Below are 21,635 nucleotides of genomic sequence, written 5' to 3'. Positions count from 1 at the left end.
GAAATCCACAGCCTGGGGGCAGGGCCCTGCCTCCCCATCACCCGGCTTCTCCTATGTCAAGGCCTGTCCTGTTCTGGGGAGCTTGCCTGCGGCAGCAGGGTCTGTCTTAGCTGCATGTGTTCAAATGAGTGTGTGTTCCAAGGCCAGGGATCTTGGGGAGAAGCCCAGCAGCCCTGGGGTGTGCAGACTGTGCCATCAGAATCTGTCTGTCTGTCCACTGATGTTCTGGAAGGTTCTGGAGTGGGGTCCCTGCACCGGTCTGCAATTTGGAGCAGATCTTAGGCTGCAAGATCCCAGATCAGGAAGAGGCAGGAGGGGGCCTCCATGGCTTCCAGGGGTGCTGTGCTTGGGGAGGGTGTGGCTTCATAGAGCCCCGCCTTTGGGCAGACACCCACCTCTTGGCCCTATCCTCGTCTCAAGCCCCCTGCTAAGCTGAGCTTCTTACCCCCCAGCCAGCCACGGAGTCTGGGAGGAGAGAAGAGAGAGGAGGCTGGGACAAGGGGGGAGGAGTGTCGAGGAGGGGGGTGTGGGAGGGGAGTGGAGGCCCAGATGCTGGCTGAGCCAGCCGCTTAGGAGTCGTCACTCCTTCTGCCTGCTTGGTGGGCACTACAAGCTCAGGGGGGGCCCTTGGCAGGCCCCCACTTGGCCCGCAGCGCAGGAACCGGACCCTGTGAAGATGACGTGGATTTGCCTGTCCTGCATGCTCTGGGTAGGTTCTTGTTGCTTTAGCGCTGAGGTCCTACCGCTATCCTTTCAGCGAAGGAAGAGCCTTGGGGGGTGGGGTGGGGTGGAGATTGGGATGAAGGGAGCAGGCACAGAACAGACTTGGAGCGGCAGGCTCCAGGTTCTGCCTCTATGGGTCCTTTAATCTGTCTTCCTTTTCCCTCAGCCCACCATTGATGTAGGCACTGTGAGCAGAATCAGAAAGTTTGTTTCTTTTTAAGAGAATGTTTTGCTCCTCTAAACAGTGAGTGGGAATCGTTAATCCCCTCAGTCGTTCGGTGCAGGAGCCTGAGGAGGAGTGGTCAGTCCCTGGGCCACGGGTGGGAGATGGGGAACTAGGGAAACAGAATAGTCGTCTGGAATCTTAAACCCAGAGAAGCCGATCTGGTGGGAATTCTGTTTCTGTCACGTTTGCCTCTTCTAGACCTTTCCTTCACACTCTCCCGTTCTCATCAGGGTTTCCCTGTCTTGCCTGTCTCTCCTTTGAGAAGATGTGTGCGGGCATGGGGGTCTGCAGACAGGTCTGGGGGACCACGCTGGGGGGTGGCGGTTAAGGCTAGATGGGCAGAGGCTCCCAGGAAGGGGGGATGGGAGAGGGCTTGATGCCGCAGGGAGTTGGGTAAGAGGAGACCCCTTTTCTCAGAGGGACTCTGCAGGGCTGTGGGAGGTATGCACAGGGGTCAGGAGGGCGAGGAAGTCATCCAGGGCTGAGGTTTCTGAGAGCCATGGCTGGCTGGGGGAAGGGGCTTCAGATGGCGGGCGGCCAGATGTGGCTTGCCTGCCCTCTCTCTCTGTTCTAGACAGTTAGTCCTCAGGAGGCCTGTCAAGCAGAGGGCAGGCTGAGGCTGAGGGAAATGATGGGAGGGACTAGGTACCCAGGGTCACTTTGTGGAGAAGGTGAGAGTCTTGGGTGGCCTATGGACTGACTGGGTGCCGTGAGATGTCTGCCTCTGGATGGAGGACCATGGAGTATCCCGTACAGGGGATGTTCCAGTAGTTAGATGGGCTGCTGCTGCCTGTAAGATGAAGGTGTTGGCTAAGTTCCTATCCGGGCTGAGGATGCTGGTGAGTGGGGTGTCCTGCAGGAAGGATGCAGTTAGACTCTCCTGGGTGACATCAAGAGGACTCAGGAGGTGCTTCTGCTGAAAGGTTTTGAGAGAAGGGCCTTAACCCAGTGTATCTCCATTTTTCCATGGATGGAGAAAGGGATTTTCAGAGAACTTGCAGGGAGAGTGTCTTAGTGCCCTGGGCAGTGCCCTGGCACATAGTGAGGTCCTGGAGTGTGGCTGCCCTCCCGGGGAACAGGGCCTAGCAATCAAGGGAGGTGTGGATGGCCTTCCTTGAGCTTCTATAAGACCAGCAGAACATTCATCTTGCCCTCCTCCTTATAATGCCCCGGCCCTATTGCTACCACCGGCCTTTCTGTCTTTCTCCAGGGGGAGGGAGCACACAGGTAGAGGGAGCATCCTGGAATGCCATGTCCTGCCTGAGGCGGCAGTAGCAGTCCTTCATCCTCCAGGGTGGGCATTGGCCAGGCTGGGGGTTTGTTGGCAGCAGCAGGCGAGAGGACTTGGTGGCACCAGTCAGAAGAAAGGTCTGGAAGGAGGCTGTGGAAAGTGTCCAGGGAGTCGGCTGCATGGAGAGGTGCCTGGCTGTGAGGCAGGTGTGTGAACTTTGGTACTAGGCAGTTCTGGGCTTGAATCCCAGCTCCATCATTTACCAGATGGGCAGTACTCGTTAAGACAGCTTCTGCTCTGAGCCTCAGTTTCCCTGTCTGTAAAGTAGTGAGACTCACATATAGTACAATTAAAAGATTGGGGGACCCAGGCACGGAGAAAATGTTGGCCTGTCTCTTACTCCACACCTCCTTGACTTAGGAGGATCCCATGAATCCAGATGTGATGGGCCTGGATCTCCCTGGGAAGAGCATGGTGGGACCAGACTTGTGTGGGCTGTGTCTCTCCTCACTGTTCAAGGACTCTGCCTAGTTCTCCTGGGACCAAGAACTGGTTAGCTATGCAGCCTCAGTAGGGCCAGTCAAGACAGGGTCTGGAGGAAGCAGGCCTTGTGCCCAGGGCATGTGGGTTCACACGTTCTTTTTGGAAAGAACTGCAGATGTTGCATCCACGAAGTCGCACATCTGTGGCCCAGAGCCCTCACAAGCCCCAGGAGCCGACCTCGCTTTATTAGCTGAGGGCCTCGCTGTACATTATGCAGAAGTTGGTTTCCCACCAAATGCTTCCAGTTGCTATTACACAGTTAAGTGGGGCTTATTTAGAAAATAATTACACGTCTATTCATTGAATGTGTTGGTGTGGGGTGTGGAGGCAGACTCAGCCTTTCCTTCTAGTGAGGACATTGGCTCTCAGGTTCATTTGGCCAGAACAAGGAGCTGGAACCAAGCTCAGCCCTGACCTTTCCCTGAGCAAGCCCTGTGGCCAAGGAGCAGTCCTGGACCTCACAGAAACTTGGATACTGTTCTTCAAGCTAGCTGCCGACAGTGGCAGGTCCCAGTTTCTGAGTTGGGGTCCTTTCGAGGGCCGAGTGAATATTTCAGGCGAAAGGTTCTTAATAAGCCTCCCATGTTCCTTGAGTGGTTCTGGCCAGGCAGCTCCTCTGTTGGCCTTCTGCTTTGAACCCTCTCGATGGAGGGACTTGGGTCAGGCTGCAGGGTCCTAACCAGCACCAGCAACCAAACTCTCCTGTTGCAAAGGTCCTTAAAGGAACCCTTGAGGCACACAGGTCAGGGAGAAATAGCACATTGCCTTTTCACGGGATTGACAGGAAGTGCCACGTGCTTGGGTTTGACCCTGTCCCCCGGTATTCCCGAGCTGTGTGACTATGGCTACACTCTTCCCATTCTGTGCCTTGGGTTTTTCTACCTACCTGTATAGGGCTGGTACGTTTTTGTTTTTGTTTTTTTCCTACTGCAAAAGATGGAGCCCTGGGCCTCATACGTGATGAGGTTTCTACTACTAAGCCGTGTACCCAGTTACTAAAATTTCAGTGGGAATCCACATGCCTTTAGGCAAAATGCCTGTCACACATGAGAGCTCGGTAACCGATAGCTCTCCTAACACCCAGCAATAGAAGCAGGGTAGAAGGTTATCTTCTGCCTAGCCAGCTAGGGCTTTCCACTGGGAAAGTTCTTCATAGCAGGGCGTTCAGGGCCAATGGGAATGGGATCCGAGGAACGGTGCAAAGGCCCCCAGAGTGCAGGTCTTCCTCTGCAGAGGTCAGAGCATGACTTGTCCAGGTGCAAATCCCATCGCCCTCACTGGTGCTGGTTAGGTTTCTTTCTTTCTTTTTTTTTTTTTTGACAACTTGACACCTGGGAAGCGTTGCTTCCATCAGATGGACCTGTAGGCAAGTTTGTGGGGGCTTTTTTTAGACTTGTGATTGATGTGGGAGGGCTCAGCCCACTGTAGGTGGTACCCCTGGGCAGGTGGGCATGGGTTGTAATTTAAATGTAAGCTGAGTAAGCTATGGAGAGCAAGCCAGTAGGCAGTGTTCTTCCACGGTCCATCCTCAAGGTTCCTCTCTGGGCATCCCTTGATCATGGCCTCGAACCTCTAAGAAGTAGTAACTGCTCCCCCACCCCCCACCCCCACCCCCGGTTGCTTTTGGTCATGATGTGTGTTCCCAGTGGCTTTCTCTCTGTGCCCTTTCCATCCATGTGGACTTCTTCAACTTGCACAATTTCCTTTGAACCTTATTGATTCCGTGAGGTAGGAAGGGACAAGCAGTCCATCTTTAGCCAGTAGAAGGGGCGTTATGGAGGGGAAGAGGGCTGTTTAAGGTCACCTTGCCTATGGGCTCAGTGTTCCTGAGACAAGGGGGTAGGTTGGGGGGACCACTGAGCTTCTGGATTGAAAGAGATCTTGTCCAGTACCCTCAAAGGTAAGGGATGGCTTGGGAGACCACGTGGTGAGAAACCAGGTAACTGCTTGGCCACTTAAACTCCTTCTATGCCCTGTCCACCCACGGAGGGGCCTGCATGCTTCAAGCAACTTGTAGCCAACTGGTAACTTGTGTGAGTGTGAAAAGCAGGGGCTAACCTAGACTTGGGAAAGGAGATCATTAGGGAAGATCTCTCAGGATATGCATATGCATATATGTATATGTATATTGGTAAGACGGTCTGGTGGAGTTCAGGCCAGCCTTGAATTCACTATGTATGGAGGATGATCTTGAACTACCGTCTCCACCTCCAAGTGCTGGGATAAGAGGTGTGCATCATCATGCCTGGTTTTATCTGGTGCTGGTAATAGACCCAGGGATTTGTGCATGTTGATGAGAAAGTGGGCTTCCAACTGAGCTAAGACCCCAGGGGTTGTTTTTTTAAGAGATAAGGTTTTGTTATGTAGCCCAGGCTGGCCCTGGACATGCTGTGTAGTCCAGGCTGTCCTCAGACTTGTCATCCCTTTCTGCCTCTGTCTCCTGAATGCTGTAATTACAGGTGTGTGTCATCACACTCAGTTCAGGAAATAGATTTTCTTTTTTTTTTTTTTTTAAAAAATACTTATTTTACTTTGTGTGTATAAATGTTTTTCCTGTGTGTATGCATGTGTGCCACATACCCATGGAAGTCAGAAGAAGAACTGGAGTTACAGATGGTTGTGAGCCACCATGTGGATGCTGGAAATTGAACTCAGGTTCTCTGCAAGAGCGCCTGGTGCTCTTAACCACTGAACCATCTCTCCAGCCCCAAGGAGATAAGTTTTCAAACTAGCTTCGCAGAAGAAGTGACCTCTCAGAACACAAGCATACGAGGTAAAAACGACTGAGGGTGATTAAGACAAGCAGCCAGTACATGACCCTTAGGTTAGGCGTGCTGGTGTGATAGAATGCCAGGCCTCGCTCATGCGATCACCACTGCGGACAGCTGGGGACACCCCAGTTAGAGGTCACAGTAAGTGCAGGGATTGGGGACTTGGGACTTTGTCTCGGACAGACTGGAGTCTTCGTCTCATTCTACCTTATCTACACGACCCAGGGTGGGTCCTCAGCCTCATGGAAGGATGTCACTGTGAGGGCTCAACAAGGGAGCCACACCATCTGCCACCATGGCACCTGGCTTTGTTCCTGGACCTCAGACTGTCTCCATCTCCGTGACTTCCTGGTTCTGTAGTTGATTTGACTCAGGGAAGCAGAAGGTTTTGATGTAGTCATGCCAGGGACTAAGTTGTGAAAGAGCCTGGGATGGAGGAAGGAAGAGAGGGAGAGAGGGGTCGAGGAAAGAAAAGGAGAGGGAGAGAGGAGGGAGAAGGTGAGGAGAGATAGGCGAGATACGGGAGGTACATGTGGGTGGGTCAGGAACAGACGCTGGGCCCTGTCTAAACAGCCCCCCCACCATGGGATTCTAATTGGCAAGTTTAAAGCCATCAGGCATGAGCTCTAGAAGGCTGCAGTGGTGGAGAGGTGGGTCCTGGACAATCCTGTACAGTCCAGGTGTGGTGAGGGGGCCAGGTTAGCTGGGCCAACTAGATGGCAGTATGTTGCCAGGAAGTTTCTGGATAGGACGGTGATCAAGATGGATCACACTGAGGAACCCGGCATGGGGGGGGGGGGGCTGTACCAGAACCTGGGATGAGGGTACCCAGTGCTGCGTTTGTGTGAGAAAGCTGACTGTGTATTTAAACTGGTTACAAAGGGTGTGGGTATGTGCCTGAGTGGTAGTGTTCCCTGGACACCCGGGAGTCGAGGGGAAGCATTTTGCAGTGAGTGAGGTGTCATGCCCCCCCCCCCCCCCCCCCCCCCCCCCCCCCCCGCAGAGCTGAGGTGGTTCTAATGGTGTTGGAAGTCCTGGAAGCTGTTGCCACAGCCCTAGGCGGAGGTGACGAGGCTGGGGATGCGCAGAGGTAGCAGAGCTGGAAAGCAGAAGAGTGACGGTCTGCGCAGAGAATTAGGAGGCAAAAGTCACAGGATCTGGCAACTGGCTGCTGGGAGGGTGGGGGAGGGCAGGGAGGCACTGAGAGTGACTCAGAGTTTTCCATTAGGGTGACCAAGAACATGGGCAGGCCCCTGACTGGGGGCTCAGGAGGGGCATGTGAAGATGCGATCTGGAGGGGGATGCCTGAAGGGCAGGTGCCAAGAGACTCCCAGACCAAGGGTGAGGGGACCTCGAGGGCTGGATAGCCAGGTGGCAGGGGGAGGGTGACACGTATCTCAGTTGTTGGACATCCCATCTCCCAGGATGCCTAGCTCTCTGGCCAAAAGACTTCTGTCTTATTCTAGTCACCAGAGGTGCTTGGCCACGGAGGAGGGCAGAGCTGGGGGATTTTCTCGCAGTGGGTGGAGGAAGCTCTTGGACCCCTTTAGCACACAACCGTCTGCCTCACCGCCCCTCGAGGCAGGGAGTTGCCTGCAAGCAGCTTTTCCCAACCAGGACCAAGGCCTGGCTGGGGCCCCTGATGGTCCAGCCTGTTGTGCCACACCCTCTGGCTGGCTCAGTGGAGAGAGCGAAGGGTTGAGATGGGCCAAGGCCTTAGGCTGTGAAAGCCCTCTGTTGGGCCTTATGGGCAGGATGGAATGGCTTCCAGCTGGACCCCTTCCCTTCTCCTGGCTCCGACTCTGGCCTGTAGGGAGGTGGGACCAGGACACCCCTCCTCGCATTATAACCAATGCCTCCTCCCGCCTCTGGGCTTGCCTGCTAATCCAGGGAAGGAGGGAGGGCCTGGCTGTGCCCCATGTGGCTGTCTGCCCCTTGTCAGGAAAACGGCAACCATTGTCCTAACAAGCCATCGCCCTTGGATGGCACTGCACATTTTATGGGCTTGTTGACTTTATGGGGCTCACTCTCATCCTCTGCCTGGACCTGAGGAACAATCCCAGATGGGGAAGGAGGGCAGGGTGGCAGCCAGATTCAAACATCAGCCTGCTCTTGTGGCAAGATCTGCCTCTGGTCTTTGGGGTGGTGGCATCTCCTTTGAGAATCAGAGGGGGGAGGCTAACTCACCCTGGACTGTCTCCTCCACTGTCCTGTGACATTAGAACCCATGTGGTGGCCCTTTCTACAACATCACTGGACACCCTGCTTCCCAGTGAGGGATGCTGAGGCTGGCAGAGTCCCTGCTACTCCTCTGGGATGACAGACCTGACTTTCATCCCCATAGGTACCCCTCATATCCAGTGCTCCCCGAAGCTGTCAGCACACCCCTTATTCCTCACGCTGTCTACCTCAGGCCCAAGCTTTTCACTGTACGGATTATTTTGAGACCCAGAGAAGGGTATTGATGCTCTCAAGGCCACACAGCCTCGGGAACAGGTCTCCAGAGTCTAGGCCTCGTGTTCTTCCATCAGAGCTGGATGAAGGGAAGGCACCCAGAGCCGATTAGCAGGTCCAAGGAGGTCGGAGCCCTGGAGCCATCATCTGCCTTCCAGGTCCACCACAGTTTATAAATTCAGGTTTTCCAGGACAGGGAGGCAGGATCACAAACCCAGGCATGAGCCTGGATATTCTCTTAACAGTCTGGAAGGCTGCGCTTGCCTGCTTCCTGTCCACTAGGCAGCAAGGACTCTTTCTGTGCTCCAGGGAAAAGGACTTTTCCTAAGGATTTGGGAGAAGGGCTGGACTTGGGGGTGTAGGATGGGGGAGTTTGGGGAGGTTAGCTAGAATGTCAAATACTGTTTCTTTTAGTGGGGGGGGAGGAGGGGGGCTTGGGATGCTTTGGGACTTCCTGTCTGCCTCGCTCACATAGTCCTCCAACTAAACTCCAAGTTCCCGCTGTGTTCCACCCCCACCCTGAGGCCATGGCTGGGGCCCCTCCCAGGGATGTCTGACAAAATTGACCAGGAAATCTGACAGCCAAGGTCTGAACTGGGAAAATGGGAGGGGAGACAGCGGAATGCAGGGGCCTGGAGCCCCCTACCCTCACTGGGTCCAGGTTGTAGCTGTCTGGAATAGCAGACCCCTGGTTGGCGGTAGGTGTGGGTGTGGGGTATTCAGGATCGGCTCAGTGGGTGCTGCTGCTCACTATGACCACCAGGAGGCACTGCTGGACCCTGGGCCCTATTCTTGCGTTTGCTTTACCTCTGCCCTGGACTTGTCTCTGTTTCCCTAGCCTTTCACCTAGTCTGTCTGTCTGTCTGTGATTTCAAAACAATCTCAAGCTTCAGAAGGGTTGCAAATACCACACCAAGATCTTTCGTTCTCTCCTGAACATTTACATTATGAAAATTTACCCCACCCCCCCCCCCCACCCCCGCCCTCCATGGTCCATCTGTCCCCCCCCCCCCCCAACCTCCCCGATACCTTTCTGATCTTCACACAAGGACTTGGGTGTCACGGTGCACAGAGGTCATTATCAGAGGTGGACAACACGGAGGTGTCAGCTACTATCTAAGGCTCAGATGCCGTGGCATTTCACCGGGTGTCCCTGAGATGTCCTGAAGGCCACCACACACATCTAGTTCAGACACAGCCAGTGCTTTTGGCTGCCCATGTCTGGAGCCTCCTCCTGTCTGGGAACCTCGGTGTCGCCTCTTGGTTTTCGCAACCTTGTCACTTGTGACGGCTCCAGGCCATTTCATCTGTCGACTGTGCCTCCGCTTGGGTCGGCCCGATGTTTCCTCCTGATTAGATTCAGGTTGTGGCTTTTGGCAGGAAAATCACAGAGTGACACTTTGTTCTCAGCCACCCCTCCCAGGTGTGCGACTTCCATTCAGCCTGCCCGTGGGTGACAGTGACCGACTTTGAACACTGGACCGCCGGGGAAATCTATCTCCCACTTTATTTGTTTTTTTGAGACAGCTCCAGTCTGTCTCAGACTGACCTTGAACTCAGACCGTTGGGGTTCCCCAGGTGTGCCACCACACCCAGTCTCACCCTACGTGACTTATACGTCCGAGGTGGGGAGGTGCTTTGAGAGTCTGTGTTCTATTTTAACCCACCTTCTGATTTCTTCGTTTATTATTTTTTCTCACAACGGGCTCTTTGAAGCTGTGGCTGTCATCATGTGTCTTGATACTCAACTCGTCCCTGATGTGGCCTTTGGGAGCTCCCGGGTCCCTGTCTGTCCTCTTTGTTTCCTGGCCCCCTCTTAGCTGTGCGCCTCTATTCACGCTCGCTCTCTGTGTACTCGTGGCTTGTGCCTTTCTTCTCCTCTGCTCTTATCTCGGTCTGCCCGGTCTGCTTGGGTGGCTTGTGTCTTTCTCAGTCTGCTTACTTCCTCCCCCCCCCCCCTGTCCATTTCTTCCTGTCTCTTTAGCTTGCTGCCCCTGACCCAGCCTCTGTGTTTTGGTGGCACCCAGACTGTGTCCTCAGTGTTGTTAGACAGGAGTCCGGGGTTTGCTAAGTGTACGGGCCACTCTTCCTCCCCCAAAACCAAGTTGTCCCCTCTGGCCACGGCTCAGAGCCGAGAGGCGCAGGGACAAGGTGTGTGAGGAGAGCTTAGAGAGAAGGAGCCCTCTGCACATGGAAGGTCCATGGCTTGGCCTCACTCTGTGTGGCCAGAATGGGCACCAGATGTGTCTATGCCCTGGACAGTCCCTGCCAAGGAGGGACCATAGTAGATGGAGGGGGGTGAGGGGTAGGGGGTGGCTGGGGTGCGGAGGGGGGTGAGTAAGAGTGTGGCAGGGAGTACTTCCTCAAGGACTCTCCGGAGCAGGGACTCCATAGTCTACATGTGGGATGAGCCTCGGAGAGGGCAGTGTCATGAGTTCTCCTGTGTCTGGAGGGGAAACCGATGACTGTGTGTGTGTGTGTGTGTGTGTGTGTGTGTGTGTGACCTGCTAGCCTAGGTATGCCCAGCAAGTCAGAACCTGTTGCTCTTCTCACACGAGAAGTGGTACAGTCTCAAATAGGAATTTATTTCAGGGTTTGTGGCACATGCTTGGGACCCCAGCACCCGGGGGAGGGGGGTGGAGGCAGGAGGATCATGTGTTCCAGGGCTCTATATGGCTCACTGGCTCAAAGAAATAAAATCAAACAGGAAATTTAACATACTGTATTTTTCATAAGACTAGGGGTATGGCTTGGCAGCGGAGCATACACTTAGCATACTCAAGGCTCTGGGTTTGACCCCCCAGAATATTTTCATAATGTAAAGAATGGGAAATAAAAATAAAGACTGAAGAGACCCCTTAGACTAGAGGAAGTGGAAAGTTTGAGAGAAGACAGGGAAATGGCATGCTGGGATGTGGGCTAGAGAAGTTAGGGGCCATCCACAGTGGAATGGATAAATTTACTGCACTCACACAGTGGAATACTATACAGCAATGAAGTGGAAGGAATTGCATTACATTCAACAGGCAAATGTTGTATGGGGGACCCTGCACACTATAGTACATACTTACAATTCCATTTCTACAGAGTGTAAGATCCAGTGACGTAATTTATTGACAAGAGAAGTCCCAGCAGTATGGGATGGTGTATGGTTAGTGTATAGAAGGCACATGGAGGGTATGTGGTTGCTCTGCGGAAGGTATTGAAGGCTTGTGGTTGGTGTGGGAGGTGTCAACTGAGGTGCGCTGGTAAGTTGTACACTCTTTTTGGTTTTTATGCTTTATGGTCTAAGTAAATAAAAGACCATACACAAGCTAGGCAAGTGCCAGGCCACTCAGCTCCAGCTCTGCCCAGTGAAGCCACACATTTAAACTTAGTCCCTTAAAACTGCATTTTAATTCCCATTCTAACACCAGGGTAATCATGAAGAGAAACATGGAGGGAAGCCATGGAGGGTGATCTCTGGGTTCTAGTCTGCAGTCACTGTCTGGACCCTGTCCACGGGTACTGCTGGTCTGGGAGTCTGGGCTGAGTGTCCTATCACCCCTATACCATTCTCGGTCCTTAGGCACCTCTTTCCTCCTGGGGCTGTTGCCTTGGTTTTCCCCCTGAACTGCCAGTTTTTCCTCCTCTGTCCCCGCCTCCTTCCCAGGACCCCAGTAGTCGCCTGACTGACCTCTGGGCCTCTCTTCCTACAGCCAGAAGACCTGGAGGCCCCCAAGGCCCACCACTTCAAGGTGAAGGCCTTCAAGAAGGTGAAGCCCTGTGCCATCTGCCGGCAGGCCATCACTCGGGAGGGCTGCGTTTGCAAAGGTTCGTGGCTGATGGGACCCAGGGCATGTTGTTGTTGTTGGACCGGTCTAGCCTGGGGCAGGTGGGGTCTCTGTTGGGCACATGTGTCTGTTTCTCATCTGTTGGAGGACATTGGATATGTAGATCATAAGCACACGGAGTGCATGATGATGTGTGGCAGGTGGTGATGGCATGTAATGGTAGAGATTGTATGAAGGTAGAGTCCTAACCTGGATGGTAAACAGGTAGCATTGTAGGAAGGTGTAGGGATAGGATGTGCTGGTGTGGAGGCAGCATATGGTTGGGTGGAGGGGTGGCAGGTTGGTAAAAGTCATGCAGAAGCCTTGGCGATCATGTGTTTTAAAGGCATGATGGCACTGGGTGGTGGTGGCCTTTGCCTTAAATCCCAGCACTCAGGAGGCAAAGGCAGATGGATCCCTGAGTTTCCTGAGTTTGAGGCCAGCCTTGTCTACAGATTGTGTTCCAGGACAGCCAGGACTGTTACACAGAGAAACCCTGTCTTGAAAAACAAACAAAAAAACCAATAAAGAGAGAAAGGTATGATGTCGTGTAAAGGTGTGGATTTGGAAAGTGTGTAGAAGGCACATAGCTGGTATACAGAAGGTACATGGCTGGCTGTGGAAAGTGTGCTGAAGGCATGTGGTTGGTACATGGAAAGTACATGGTTGGCATGTAGCAGGTGTGGTTTGATATGTGGAAGGTGCAGGGTTGGTATGTAGAAGGTGTGTGATTAGTATGTGGAAGGTACATGGAAGGTACATGGAAGGTTCGTGTCCGCTGTGTGGAAGGCATGTGGCTAGTGCATGGGAAATGTGTGGCTGGAATATGGAAAGGGCATGGTTGGTGCTTGGAAGGCACATGAATGGCATGTGCCTGCATCAGCAGTAATGGAAAGAAACCAAGCCACTGTCCTCCCCCTTGGATGATTTGGGTTGACTTTAAGCAGCCCCAAATCACAGTGGCCTACTGGGCTTCCCCAGTCACTATTGGCACGTGCTTAGAAGGCCTCTCTGCCCGAGAGAAGTCTGTCTTGTCACAGATCTGAAAGGGCAATCAGCACCCGTGACTGACACCATCATCCCTCAGTTTCTCTTGTAAATGCAATTCTCCTTTCAGCCCTCCATCCTGTCTATTGCCAGGGTCCCCATGTGGCTGAGTCTCTGAGCATCCTGCTATGGCTCCTACCCAATCAGCTGCCTCTCCAATCCAGTCTCCAGTAGTCTCCTTGGGTCTGAAGAGTGTACATATACTGGTTAAAACTTTTGGAGTCCCCACTACTTTTGAGATACAACCCTTAGCTACAGGCCTGCAGGACTCAACCCTTGTCTTGTCTTGCCCCATGTCAAGGGATATGCTCCTTCCTGCCCAACTTCTCAGCCCATGTTCCTCCCTACGTGTCAAAGCCCAGAGGGACCAGGCAGGGCACGCTAGAACCCAGAACAATCACAAGACTCTTATGAGGACCAAACACCCTTGTGCATGGTCTTATCAAGTACTCACAGCATTTGCAAGATGCTGGTCTTATACCTGTTTTATAGATGAGGAAAACAGGCTGGTGGTGATTGTGTCTCTTGCTGGCTGGTAGGGTTAGAGCAGGGCTTTAAGGATCTGAACTCTGAAGGGGTTAAGGGAAAGCAATTGGGTGTGGAGGTGCGTGCGTGCGTGCGTGCGTGCGTGCGTGTGTGTGTGTGTGTGTGTGTGTGTCCAGGAAAGGCCTGAATGGCCATACTGGACCTAGCATCAATCTAGGCAACAAGAATGCATGCAATACCATAATCAGCCACACGGCGTCACCCTCCTCCCAAGAGATCTAGCAGGAACCCCACAGGGGAGCTGTGGAGAGGGTTTATCCAGGGTAGGTGTTATATTTTGATTGTGTAATAGCCCCCATCCTGCCCTGTACCTTCAGGTCACATAAATTATCTTCCGTCTCCCCTTGCTGTCCACTGTCTTCCTCCTGGGCTTGGCCACATGTGAAACTCTGCAGAAGGGGTAGGGTTGCCTGGGCTGGACCCAAGGGTAGGAGAAGTAGGTGTGGACCAAGTCTGCTGTGGAACAAGATTGTGGTGGCATGAGGTGAACATACCATCCTATTTACCCATCCACACTGCCCTTCATTCATCTTATTCATCTGCCTATCCATTCTGTTTGTTCGTCCGTCTGTCCATCCATCCATCCATCCACCCACCCACCCACCCACCCACCTACCCATCCATCCAGGGCCACCAGATATAGCCATACAGCTTGTTCCCTAGCAGAGGGGCCATGGTTGCCAAGTCCTTGTATGCCATCGAGGGATGAAGAAAAGGCAGACACATGCACACAGAGAGACAGAAGTGGCTGGGGTTGGGTGGACTGAGCTCTCTGATGGAGAAACTTCAATCCCGGAAGCTCCGCATGTTTATTGTATGGTTGAACAGTGAGTGGAGTTATTGTATACAACTAACTGAACAAGGAGGCAGGTTTAGCCAATCTCTGTAGGAACGGGCTCTGCGGTGGAGCAGTCTTCAGGCTGGAAACACTGGCTTGGAAGAGAAGGCTACAGTGGATATTTTCTGCATATGCTGTCAACATTCTCACTCAGACCAGAGGAAGACTTTGCCATCTCTCTGAGCCTCGTGGGTGTGTGTGTATGTGTGTGTGTGTGCGCGCGCGTGCGTGTGTGTAGGGAATGGGGGAGGCTTTGGGGTCCTTGACATGACCATACCCATGTTACCAGCACACATTCATTCAAGGACTTGCTCCATTCCCCATACGTGGTGGACTTTTATTCTTCATTCTGTTAGAGCCTAACCTAAGTTTGCTATGTTTTCTGATTCCTCTCAATCTTTGAGTCTTGGCTTCAACATGGTGTGAGTCTGGACCAGTAGCCGATGGTGGTGGTGGGTGGCTGGGGTGTGGACTGTCAGGGTCTGGAACCCAGTCTTCACAGGGCCACGAGGAAACCTTGGTTCTGGAGAGATGGGCAGTCACTTGCTTCCCTATTGCCTAGCATTCTGCTCTGCACACACACACACCCTTCATCTTGCACTTTGCATTCATATATCTGAAGGAGGTAGAAGAGAGTCACAGATGCTGCAGTGGGATCCTGGTCCCAGGAAACACAAAAGATGGCCAAGGGAATGAGGAAGAGTGGAACTGGATGTCCCACGTGACCCTGAACAAATCACCTCCTAGCTTGAGCCTCCGTTTCCTCATCTACAGACCAGGAGACTGGACTAGAGATGCTCAGCAAGAGAGATGAGGGAGTCCTTGGAAGATTCCCGTGGAAGGTCAACTAGTTGGGAAGGTCAGCCTGCTCACCCAGTGCAGGCCGCTGCTCACCCTCCATGTACCTGTGGGCCCTTCTGATGCGCATAAGCTGAGCCATCTTCAGGACGGGGGTACTGACACCAAGAGCTACCCAGTATCCTGGGAAGACACACACACAGTCAGGTGTTCACGGAACCCAGGGACAGAGCTGGCACTGAAGTGTGGTTGAGGCTGCCCGGTACAGCAAACACATCCTGGTTAGTCTTCAGCAGGGAAAGAGTATACAAGCTGGGTCTTGAGGGATGTGTAGGAGTTCCTCAATCTAAATAATGGGTTACTCACAGGTCCTTGGCAGAAGGGTTGTAAAGGTGTCTCATGAATCTCTCTAGTCACTAGACTATATTGCCAGCTTGGACGCCCAAGGGCTGTTAGGTAGGCTTGATCTGGCATCCAGGTTTAGGCTACTTCCTGTCTCTTGTCTTCTGGTGAGCCCAGAAGCAAAGAGCAGCCACATGTGGCCTCCTGAGAGTAGCACACACCCGTGACGGCAGCCAGGCCTCAGGGAGACATGCGAACTCATAGTTTCCCCTTTCAAATGTGGGCGAATAGCAAACCTCCATCGGATTACAACAGGGATTAAAGAGACACCAGGCAGACAGTTCAGGCGGAGGCCCTGTATGGCCACGCCGTCAGTATCTCCCAGACACCACACAAAAACAAACTGCGTGGGCAGTTTGACTGTAAAATTGAAAATTTGACAGTTCCTGGCAGCAGGGGACGATGGATACTTGCCTGTGATGGAAATACTCAGGAGGCTGAGGCAGGAGGATTACCAGGAGTTGGAGTCAGCATGGATTAGAGTGTGATCTGTTTCAAAACAAAACAAAAAAACCATAATAATAAACCAAAACAAAAAGTAAGGCGTTGGGGGCCACAGTGTGGTGGCTTCTGTCTGTAATTCTCATACTCAGAGGCTGAGCCAGGAAGATTCTCAGTCTGAGGCCAGCCTGGGCTATGGAGAGGTTTTGTTTTTTTATTGTGTATTTTTTTTTTTTTACTAAAAACACACAAACAAAAACCACAACAAACAAACAAACACACAAAAAACACCCAGAGAAACAAATATGTGTACTGGGAGAGATGATCTGGGGGTCTTTTCTTGTTGCACCCCCAGAGGCACACTGCCCCGAGTACCCCAAGATTTTTGTACTAGTTGGCATTTCTAGAGAAGCAGGGACAACATGATGTGTATAGCTAGAGGTGGAAGGAAGGATGGATCTCTGGGTAGACAGAAGGATGGATAGATAGATGGATGGATGGATGGATGGATGGGTGGGTGGGTGGGTGGATGGATGGGTGGGTGGGTGGATGGATGGATAAATGGAAGGGTACATAGGTAAACAGGTAGGTAAATAGATGGATAAGTGTAAATTGATTTTTAGGAACTGACTCATGTGACGGTGGGGATGTGGCCAGTTTTAGTTTGCTGAGGCCATTCGGCTGGAGACTCAGGGACAAGCTGCAGGTCAAGTTCGGGCATAGGGTGCTGGTAGAGTTCCTCTTGCTGGGGGAGGCCAGTCATTTCCCCTTGAGTGTTCAACTGATTGTATGAGGCTTACCCATACCTTGGAGGGTAACATGCTCTACTTAGAGTCCACTACTGATTTCCATGTCAATCTCATTTTTAAAAACAGCTTTATAGAAAAACCTAGAATGATGTTTGACCAAACATCTGTATACCGTGGCCTCTGCCTATCTCCAGGCCCAAACCATGGGCAGGGCTCACTGATGGCTGAGTGAACAGATGTGTGACCTGGTGCCTGGGGAAGAGCCAAGGCCTGGGTGGTTATGGCCAGGTCAGGTGCACACTGAGGCTGTGTGTGCGTTTTCTGACCCAAGTCCTAGAGGAAAAGGCCATTTAGATCCCAACAATGTGGTTTCCTGTGTTCCCAAGGCAGGAAGCCACCCCGGCCCAGAGCCATACAGCCCAGCTGAGGCAGAGCAGGCCACAGGAGGGGTTGGGGTACAGCTCCCCACATTGAAGTGATCAAAAGCCCTCACCACAGGGGCTCTGCTCCTTCAGGGCCATGCTGGCCAGGCTAGGTGGGGCGGTGTTTCCTGGAGCTTCAGGTCAATGGGCAGTCTCCAGTGCCTCACCTCAGGGAGTTGGCACAGGAAGGCACTGTGGGTAGATCTGTAGCTTTGATGCCCTCCAAGGACCTGGGAGGTCACAGCTGCCCAGGTGTCTGCCTTTCTCAGGAGCCTGAGGGAAATCTGGAGACTGGAGACAGGGCGGGTTTTCTCTGCCCTGTCTCTACATCCAGGTGCCCAAAAGGAGAATGGAGAATTGTATCCCAGGAGGCTGTGTTCCTGCTGATCCTAGGCCACCTTTCTAGGGCCAGAATGAGAGTTCCCCTTCCTTGGAGGGAGAGGGCTGGTGTTAAATGATGCGGGGAACCTGTCTGTCTGTGCTGTGGTCCAGAATTACTCAGGCTGTCATTTACGAACAGTAGACACTCGTTGCCATGGTTCCAGAGCACAGGTCCGAGATGAAGGCACTAATTGAGCTGATGTACAGGGAAGGAGCCGCTCTGTTTGTACTAGGTTTCCCAGTTGCTGCCTGCCCCGGAGGGGACAGTGCTGTGTGGTGGGACGGTGGAGGGCATGGGGCCTCTCAGCACTGTCACAGCAGATGAGTTCCAGCATGGGAATCCAGGGACACATCCAACCCCAGCTGGGGGATAGACCAGTGTGGGTGATACAGACTCTCATAGCTGGAACAGGGCCGGGGCCCATCTGACTTGGTACCCAGGAGTAAGACAGACAGATGAGTGGGTCCCCTGGGTGTTGTGAGGGAGGGGACTCTGGCCACTGGAGAGCTCTAGAGACGGCTGCGGTGCCTGGGGGGCCTTCCAAGGCAAAACTTCTGTGGTCTTTGTAAACATTGAACCATCTGATTATGAGGGTGCCGGTCTGTGGATCTTTCTGGCTGCTGTAGGCGCAGGAGTCTGAGACCAGAGAGGGTAGTGACTTGCTCGGTGGCCACACAGCAAAATGATAGTGGTTAGGACGGGAACCCAGGTGTCCCTTACAATAACTAGGGCCAAGATGATGAAGATACTTTTGACCACACTCAGTCTGAACACACAGGGGTCCTGCTTATCTGCGGCATTGCTTTTCAAGGTTTCAGTTCCCCGAGGCCAGCTGTGGTTCAAAAAATAAGGGAAAGTTCGAGAAACAATTCCATAGTTCGAGATAGTTTTTGTAACTGTGTATTGCTCTCTTCTACTGTTGCTACATTCTTACGCCCTGGGCCTAAATTATTAATTAAATGCTATTACAAGCATTTACAAATAGGAAAAGGCACTGTGCACCTTGGGTTCAGTACCATCTATGGCTGTAAGTACCGTCTGGGGATTTGGGAGTGTACCCCTGGAGATGAGGGGGCCTCAGCGTGGGGCTCCGCAGCACCACAGTGACAGTCAGCGAATCCTGCCTAGTGACACAGATGTTGCGATCAGCCCCGTTTACAGATGAGGGACTGGAAGCTCAGAGTGACTAGGTGACTTCCCCAGGTCACACAGTGACATCTGCGCCTAGGCGCCTAGGCCGAGAGCTGGCTCCTTGCAGCTGAGGCTCTGATGTGGAGAGACTGAGTACAGCTGCATGTGGGGGAAAGAGAGGGAGAAGGAGAGAGGGAGGGAGGGAGGGAGGGAGGGAGAGAGAGAGTATTCTGCTTCATTGCTGCTCCATGTCCCAGCTCTTAGCTGATAGGTGGTGTGGGCACTGACCAGTTCCCATGGTCTCTACTTTCCCCCAAGTAGGGCTCACCCAGCTCGCCATACCTGCTCTGTGGCCCCCAAAATACCAGCCCTGTCCCAGGGGCTTTAGCTGGGGACGATTGTAGTTGGAAGTTTGGACCTGTTTACTGAGCCCATCTGTGTTAGTAGCGGTGAACACAAAAGCTATGATTGAACAGAACTCCCCTCCTGCTGCAGGGAAGCAGGTGCGTGCGTGCGTGTGTGTGTGTGTGTGTGTGTGTGTGTGTGTGTGTGTGTGTGTGTGTGTGTGTGTATGTGTAGTGACTCTGTAAGAGAAGGGAGGACCATCTCTGAATGAATGATTACCCAGGGAGGGACATTTTGAACTGGGTCTTGAAGGAGATATATGAGTTCACTATTCCAGAACTGCTCATTGCAGACTCAGAGGTCCGTTTGGGGAGGTTGGTATGGCAGGAACAGACCCTTTGGGGGTACTGACTGGGGGCAGAAGCTAGACCAGGCTGCGAGGAAGAGTTGGTTCTAAGAAGGAATGTGGTGTAACCTGTCAGCACTTGGCTATGGCCTGTGAATGGATGGGCATAAGGCTGGAGGTGAGAGCCAGCCTAGGGAAAGGTAATCGGTCTGAACTGGTATGTGGTGGGAGCTGGGGAAGAGGGTCACCCTTAGCCTCTTTGGAATTATTTTCTGGAACATGATCAAATGCCCAGCAGGGGACAGAAGGGAAGAAGCTAGAGAAGAATAGAAAGAGGCGGGAGCATTGGGGCCCAGGGAGGGCCGAGGATTGCCATCCCACCGCCGGCCAGCACCGGCTCATTCTAAGGGACCCAGTGCTTTGATTTCTGTACTGTTTATCTACTGCTGTGTGAAAATGGCCGCCAGACCTAACCGTTTCAATGAGGCTCTTCCCCAGCTGGTGCGGTAGGAGTGATGGGGTGGGATGCTTCTAGTGTTGGGGTCCCTGGAGGCTGGGTCAGGATGGCAGCTGGGCCTGGTGGGGGCTGTGGTGAGGAGCTGGCTGCCAGGGTGTTTCCAAGACAGGGTCCCTGGTTTCCTCAGCTACCCAAGGGTCAAGGCTGAAGTCACAATGCCCTTCCTCGCTTGCCCCAGAGGTCACACGCACCCTCAGCTCTCCATTATCTTGTTGTGTTAGCGTTCTGTTCCTGACATAATACTTGAGACAACCCACTTGAAGGCAGAAGAGCTAATTATGTATCAGTTCCAGTCAGTGGTTGCTTCGGCCTGTGGTGGCCCGGGACATCATGGAAGGAGTTTGTGCATAGGCCTGCTCACCTCACGGCCGTCGGGAAGCAAAGAGAGAATCAGGAAGGGACGGGGGCCCCCTGGATCCCGCTCAGGGACCTGACTTCCACCTTAGGTCTGGTTTCTTGGACTTTTATTCCTGCGTCCGAACACCCGTACAACGGACATCAAGAAGAAGCACTCACTCTGCTGATGGTTTCAGAGGCGTTAGTCCCTGGTGTTGTGGGGCGTGGTTGGGTAGAGCATAGAGCAGCTCCGCTCATGCTAGCCGGGAAGTTGTGGTGGGGGAGAAAGCCAGCCAATGATGTCTGCTTTTTCTCTTTTCTTCCTAATATTCCATCTGCTCCCCATGGGGTACCCACATTCTCCCCTTCCTCTCCAGAAGAATAGACAGACCCAGGGGCATGCTTGATTGACCTCTCGGGTACTTCCCGATCAAACCAAGTTGTTGGTGGAGATTAACCAGCTCGAGGCCCTTAGGACTTCAGCCTTTTCCCATGAGCCTTTAAAATACCATCTTGATGAACAGCCAGGCCTGATGGGGCTAGGAGTCGAGATTGCCCCAATCAGGGCTGCAGAGATGGCTCAGCAGTTAAGCGCACTGTTTGCTTTTCCAGGGGACCTGGGTTCAGTTCTCAGCACCTACATGGCAGCTCCCAATGATTTCTAACTCCCCCTTTTTGCCCCTGCAGGCACCGGGGATACACATGATTGCTCAGAAACACATTCGGATAAGACACTGATACAGATAAAATAAATAATTATTAATAAAAAGACTGCCCAAAGCAGCCTTATCAGTGTAGTGTGTGTGTGTGTGTGTGTGTGTGTGTGTGTGTGTGTGTGTGTGTGTGTGTGTGTGTGTGTGTTGAGGGGGTAGCAGAGGGCATGAATCCCCGTTAGAGTTGGCTACCACACTTTCTTTCTGTACCGTCCTGAATGTCTCGTTGGTCTTGGAGAGGCCAGCAGCACGGTCTGGCCAAGCTTTGAATGACAGAAGGAGAGAGTCAGGTGAGGCAGCAGGACCACTGACCCCGGAGAAGACCGGTGACAGATGGCTACGAGCATAATGGAAGCTCCTCTGGACAAAGAACTCAGTGGGACTGGGGACAGGGGCTCTGAGGTGGAGCACCATACTTGACCTGCTGGGGACCTGGCCCTGTGTGCTGAGGTGCCTCTGAAGTGGGATGGGGGCATTTTCTCACACAACTCTACACTCACCATGCAGGGAGCTCTAAGCTGCAACTGCCTGCATGTTTCCACTTGAGGACACTTGCTGAGTGTCTGTCCACTGAGAGACTCCTGTGGTCCTACAGCAGGGTCCTGGTAAGGGCGCCTACCAAAGCGAGTGCTGGAATCGTCCCAGGCTGTGCTCATGGAGTCACCGTCCTGAGAACAGCCTGGAAAAGGGTGCTCTTCTATCGCAGCCGGGCACATCTGTGCTGCTTTTGGATCACAGGCCAGTCTGCCTGGGCCTTGTCCGACACTGTGTGGTCCAGAGTCTGAGCAGATACTATCCTAGCCGCAGAGGATACAGGTTGAGATAGGCAAGCTCCCTGTGTTCAAGAGTTTAGTGCAGGCAG

General features: G+C 53.0%; 1 protein-coding gene across 9 annotated transcripts in view; it reads left to right on the top strand.

Moving 5' to 3' along the window:
- Tns1 (tensin 1) overlaps window positions 1-21,635 on the top strand; it is a 222,643-nt gene that overhangs the window by 31,836 nt on the left and 169,172 nt on the right. For 8 of the 9 annotated variants that reach the window (XM_052749829.1, XM_052749830.1, XM_052749837.1 and 5 more), the window contains exon 2: window positions 11,647-11,761. Coding sequence is in view for 7 of the 9 variants with exons in the window: in XM_052749837.1 (XP_052605797.1) it covers window positions 11,647-11,761 (115 nt within the window). In the remaining 2 variants the exon portion in view is untranslated. Of the gene's footprint in view, window positions 1-585; window positions 710-11,646; window positions 11,762-21,635 lie in introns of those variants that run through there. The other variant, XM_052749831.1, reaches the window with a different exon arrangement.

This window comes from Peromyscus californicus, unplaced genomic scaffold (genome assembly GCF_007827085.1).
Source record: "Peromyscus californicus insignis strain IS unplaced genomic scaffold, ASM782708v3 Scaffold_21__1_contigs__length_65335640, whole genome shotgun sequence".
NCBI classification, from domain to species: Eukaryota; Metazoa; Chordata; class Mammalia; order Rodentia; family Cricetidae; genus Peromyscus; species Peromyscus californicus.
This window is presented reverse-complemented; position numbering and strand designations above follow the sequence as displayed.